Below are 5,677 nucleotides of genomic sequence, written 5' to 3'. Positions count from 1 at the left end.
TTTTGAGCGCTCCACCAAGATGTATGTGACATGGAAGAGTAACTCATGATCCTAACTCATTGTGCATTTGCAGTCCAAAGCAAATCTTAAACTATGCACAAATTTAGGGGGAGCTCTTACATTTCACATACTTCTCAAAGCGACAATGTTTTTCAATCTTATTATCATTTCTCGAAGCTTTGATCTATATGTTGTCATCAATTACCAAAAAGGGGGAGATTTAAAGTACAACTATCCCTAGGTGGTTTTGGTAATTCCTAACGACATATAGCTCATTGAGCTAATGCTATTTCAAGATAAACATTTCAGGAAGCTCAATGATTGGCATGGCATGGATGAGAAAAGTGGACCCCTCAAAATGCTAAGGACAAAAGGATTAACTCAAGCTCAATGCTCAGGACTCTACATTTTATATTTTAGTGATCCAAGATCACATTGAGTCTATAGGAAAAGCCAATACTATCAAGGAGGGATGAGGTGTTGCTTAATGGCTTGCTTGCTCAAAGTGCTTAGTGATATGCTCCAAAGCCCTCAACTACTTTCTCACACACATATGACCTAAACCAAAAGTCTAACTCGGCCCTACCGATTCTTTCTATCCGGCGCCACCGAGTTCAGATGTCATAGCCACTGCCACAAACCCTAGGCAAATCGGTCTCACTGATAGGGATCTCGGTCTCACCGAGATGGGATTGTAATCACTCTGTTTCCCTTCGTAACGTTTCGGTACCACCGAGATGAGCGATCGGTCCCACCGAGATTGCAATGTAAACTCTCTGTTTCCCTTTCGTAACATTTCGGTCTCACCGAAATGAGCAAACCGGTCCCACCGAGTTTACCTAACCAACTCTCTGGTTAGCTTATTACCAAAATCGGTCCTACCGAGTTTGTGTAATCGGTCTCACCGAGATTATGTTATGCCCTAACCCTAACCATATCGGTCCTACCGAGTTGCATGTACGTCCCACCGAAAATCCTAACGGTCACTAGATTTGTTGAATCGGTCTGACCGAGTTTATCAATTTGGTCCCACCGAGATTGGCAAGTTGTGTGTAACGGTTAGATTTTGTGTGGAGGCTATATATACCCCTCCACCTCCTCTTCATTCGTGGAGAGAGCCATCAGAACGAACCTACACTTCCAACTTACATTTTCTGAGAGAGAACCACCTACTCATGTGTTGAGACCAAGATATTTCATTCCTACTATATGAATCTTGATCTCTAGCCTTCCCCAAGTTGCTTTCCACTCAAATCTTCTTTCCACCAAATCCAAATCCTGTGAGAGAGAGTTGAGTGTTGGGGAGACTATCATTTGAAGCACAAGAGCAAGGAGTTCATCATCAACACACCATTTGTTATTTCTTGGAGAGTGGTGTCTCCTAGATTGGCTAGGTGTCACTTGGGAGCCTCTGACAAGATTGTGGAGTTAAACCAAGGAGTTTGTAAGGGCAAGGAGATCGCCTACTTCGTGAAGATCTACCGCTAGTGAGGCAAGTCCTTCGTGGGCGACGGCCATGGTGGGATAGACAAGGTTGCTTCTTAGTGGACCCTTCGTGGGTGGAGCCCTCCATGGACTCGCGCAGCCGTTACCCTCCGTGGGTTGAAGTCTCCATCGACGTGGATGTATGATAGCACCACCTATCAGAACCACGACAAAAATATCTGTGTCTCCAATTGCGTTTGAATTCTCCAAACCCTTCCCTTTACATTCTTGCAAGTTGCATGCTTTACTTTCCGCTGCTCATATACTCTTTGCATGCTTGCTTGAATTATGCTAAGATTGCTTGACTTGTGCTAAGTTAGCTAAAATCTGCCAAAGACTAAAATTGGGAAAAGGATAAGCTTTTATTTGGTCAAGTAGTCTAATCACCCCCCTCTAGACATACTTTCGGTCCTACAGAAATAGATTTACAAGAATCCACATGACGATGCAAACATCGCCGTGCGAACACTCACTCCACACATCTACAAAGTTACTGTCTCACAAAATGTTGTAAACCTCCTACATTGTGAAATGCTAAGTTCCACTCTCTAAGCTCTTCCAAGATCATTCGAGCAAGGTCAACTGCAACCACCAGTTGTTCCTTTCTATTAAAGACTCTGGCGTCTAGTTGCTTCCACAGAGCCCAAGCCGTGCGATGACAAGACTCAAAACTCTTCTGTCATTTGAACGGAAGACTGATCGCAACGGGAAATGATTAGCATCCATCAGTGGATTGCTTCCAAGCGCCAACCGCCTCCATCGTCCCACGTGTCCATGTGCCCCCCCCCCTGTGTCCACCTTTCCTTCCCAGAAACACCATGATCCTATCGCTCTCGTTTCACCCAGGAACAGTTGCAGAGCATTGGCTCGCACGGGCATCCGTTGTGAAAAGACTATAAATTACTGTAACAAGACCTCTGTTGCAGAATAATTCTGCAACAAGATCTTTGTTGCGAAAAATTTACAAGACTTTTGTCATGAAAATTCTGCGACAGGACCTCTGTTGCAAGGGAAAAAACTGTAACAAGACTTTTGTTGTAAGAAAAATCTGCAACTTAATCTATGTTGTAAAATTTTCTGAAACATGACCTGTGTTCCAGAAAAATTCTAAAACACGACATATGTTGCAATGGTACAGGGTGACGGTGGACCACTCGAGATCTGATGGCTTGCGAGGTGGCGGATCTTTTCCGCCGGCTGACGCGTAGCAGCGCCCAATCGCAAAACCATTGCCTCTTTGCCAATAGAGAAATATAGGGTGTTCAAGAGAATATATAGAGAAATATATAGTCTTTTCTGTCAATAACAGAAAAATTGTAGACCGAAATGTAAATATTCCAAAGGGATAGACTACCCAATCCCCGCTTCCTCCAAGCCGCATGGCCTATCGCCGGAGAAATCCGTGCCGCACAGTCAACGCCACTGCCGTCGCCGTCGACGGGCGGCCAACAGCCAGCCCGGCCATGCCGTCGGGTCATGCAACCGCACGTTGCCAATGCCGCGCCGCCGCATAGCCACGCGCTACCGCCGCCGCACCGCGCCGGGCAGAACCTCCGCTGCGCCACGGGCCGCCATGCGACCGGGAGAAGCACGCCAGGAGGTTTGGCTTCCGCCTCGCCTTGCGCGTGGACCGGGCTGCACACTGATCACAAGGCCTCGGCCGTGCGCCCGTCGCCTTCGCTGACGCGACGCGGTCGTTGCCGCCCGCTCCGATGGCCGACCATGCCGCCGAGCAGCCGTGCTGCGCTGTTGTTGTGGCGTGTGAGGGCGCTCCCGTGCGTTCAGAGAGGCCGCCGCTTGGAGCCGCCTCCCCGAGAAGTCGCCGAAGACGACCGTGGCTCTGTGCCTGAAGGTAACCGTCGGGTGCACACTTCACCTGTCTGTTCTTTGTCGAAGAAATTTCTTCTTGGATTAGCAATCTTGAGTGCAAAAACGTACAGTGAAGAAAACAAATCAACCGTTAGATCATTAATTTCCCTTCTGCACGCTGTTTTGCCGTTAAGGCCGATTGCATCGCGTGGCTTGGTTGTAGCAGTCCTTAACTAATCATCACATCTACTGTAATTAATTCTTAACGAAACTTACATACGGCTTGGCTGCCTGTTGCAGCTCTGTTTCTGGGAGAGCCACGCCGTGGATGTCATCAGGCCGTACAATGAAACGTCCACTTTGCCTGAAATTGAACAGAGCTGGATGTGGGGGACGATTCATGTACGGCCACGATGACATCCACGGTGTGAAGAGCTCCCGGTCAAGGCATAGTGGTGAGAGGTGGAGACTTTGTCTCCCTCATCTTTCTCTCGTTTAGTTAACCATGATGACATCCACGCTGTTAAGCTGTTTTTCTAGTGTATTTCAGCACTGATGAGCTTGTTACAATCCGTGGTGAGCTGCTCCTTATATAGCAGTTCAGTCACATACTATCTTCACTAGTAAGCTACGTTTCTAAGAAAAGTAGTTTTAGTGGACGAGCACCTGATAGCTCGGTGTCCTGTCCACACAAGATGCCTTGGGATCGTCTATCGCGCTGTATTCGTCAGAGGTATAGATAGGGGAGTTCGTTGTGTTTCATCCACGGAAAGCGACGTCTGGGCAACCGTAGTAGATGCATACAAGGTGTTTTTGGTGCCGGTCATGTGCAGGCTATGCACTACAGTTGAGAGTACCAGAAACTTGGTACAGGTGGTCAGGTGCAATACAAACGCACACAGTGCAATTAATACAGAAACAGCCCTTGTGGCACTTTCAAATATTGAATGGTCGATTCACAATGCAATTAACTATAGTTGATTATGATTGCAATTAATACAGAAACACAAATATATGATTAGGGAAAAAGTATGAGAAAACACGGGAATCCAATTTGGCTTCCAGAAGCACATGCTCCTGAGCGCCAAAAATGCATTTTTCAAATGTAAGAAAAATCAAAATAAACTTAGATGTGTTCGTGGTCACATCCAAATGCTACCTGCAAATTTTAAGTGAAAAGCTGTAGAATTTTGACCTGTCCAAAAAAAAGTCAAACACTAAATGTTACACTTATTTTTTTTCACTGATGAAGCACTACTATTCCTTTTCGCATGAAAATTTTCAAGAACGCTTGTTACACTAACATGAACATTTATATAAAAAATGTTTGTTTGTGTTTATTCTATGGTTCGCTATGAATTAATGTTCGCCCTCCCAAGAAAACATAACCTCAATCGCCCACAAATACTTCCATAGTTATGCTCTCACTTCACATTCAAATTCATGCAGTACAGAGTATATATACCTCTCGCCGTCACAACAATTCAGTCACTAGAAGTGGACTCATCATGGCAAAGCAGAGCAGCGCAGTACGGAGTATATATACCTCTCACTGTCACAACAATTCAGTCACTGAAGTGGTCTCAATCATGGCAAAGCAGACCAGTGCATTACAGAGTATATATACCTCTCACAGTTCAGTCACTAGAAGTGGACTCATCATGGCAAAGCAGAGCAGTGCAGTACAGAGTATATATACCTCTCGCCATCACAACAGTTCAGTCACTAGAAATGGACTCAGCATGGCAAAGCAGAGCAATGCAGTACAGAGTATATATACCTCTTGCCGTTACAACCAGATAACGGTGGCCAGGTGCGCCTCCCTGACCCGGATTATATGGGTGCCATTGGAGGAGCTCGTGGTGTGTGTCATCGGGTCACAGATGATCGATCAATGCTGCTGCTGCTGCTGCTGTTGCTGTTGCTGTTGCTGGTACACATAGCTATGGTGGAACTATATTTATAGGGTCCCGGGTGAGAATCTGGACGGAAGAGGGCAAAACAGGCGAGGAGTGTATGTTATTCCGTGAGCCATCTAATAACTTGCCTTTTACCCGATTACAGAAAGCAATTGTTGCACGATTCCAAGGGTTTTACCCAATTCCAAGAAATAGCATTTGCCCGATTATAAGATTGATGAATTGGGTTAAAGTTGTGAGCTCTCTAACTTGCCTTTTCCCCCCATTACAAAAAGCAATTGTTACACTATTCCAAGAGTTTGACCCGATTCCAAGAAATAGCATTTGCCCCATTATAAGAATCATGATTAATTGAGTAAAAAAGTAGTGAGTCATGTAACTTGCCTTTTACTCGATTACAAAAAAAAAGCTGTCACACGATTACAAGAGTTTTACCTGATTTCAAGAAATAGCATTTGATCGAT

At 45.5% G+C, this 5,677-nt stretch overlaps 1 protein-coding gene across 11 annotated transcripts in view; it reads left to right on the top strand.

Annotated features, from left to right (window-relative positions):
• Nucleotides 1-2,490: 2,490 nt before the first annotated feature.
• Nucleotides 2,491-5,677, top strand: part of LOC123069445 (uncharacterized) — an 8,723-nt gene continuing 5,536 nt past the window's right edge. For 3 of the 11 annotated variants that reach the window (XR_006432547.1, XR_006432545.1, XR_006432541.1), the window contains exons 1-2: nt 2,498-3,337; nt 4,744-5,320. Coding sequence is in view for 1 of the 11 variants with exons in the window: in XM_044492301.1 (XP_044348236.1) it covers nt 2,962-3,337; nt 4,744-5,107 (740 nt within the window). In the remaining 10 variants the exon portion in view is untranslated. Of the gene's footprint in view, nt 3,338-4,743; nt 5,449-5,677 lie in introns of all 11 variants that reach the window. The other 8 variants (XR_006432549.1, XR_006432543.1, XR_006432550.1 and 5 more) reach the window with 8 other exon arrangements.

This window comes from Triticum aestivum, chromosome 3B (assembly GCF_018294505.1).
Source record: "Triticum aestivum cultivar Chinese Spring chromosome 3B, IWGSC CS RefSeq v2.1, whole genome shotgun sequence".
Lineage (NCBI taxonomy): Eukaryota > Viridiplantae > Streptophyta > Magnoliopsida > Poales > Poaceae > Triticum > Triticum aestivum.
Note: the sequence above shows the minus strand (reverse complement) of the source record. Positions and strands in the feature narration are given on the sequence as shown.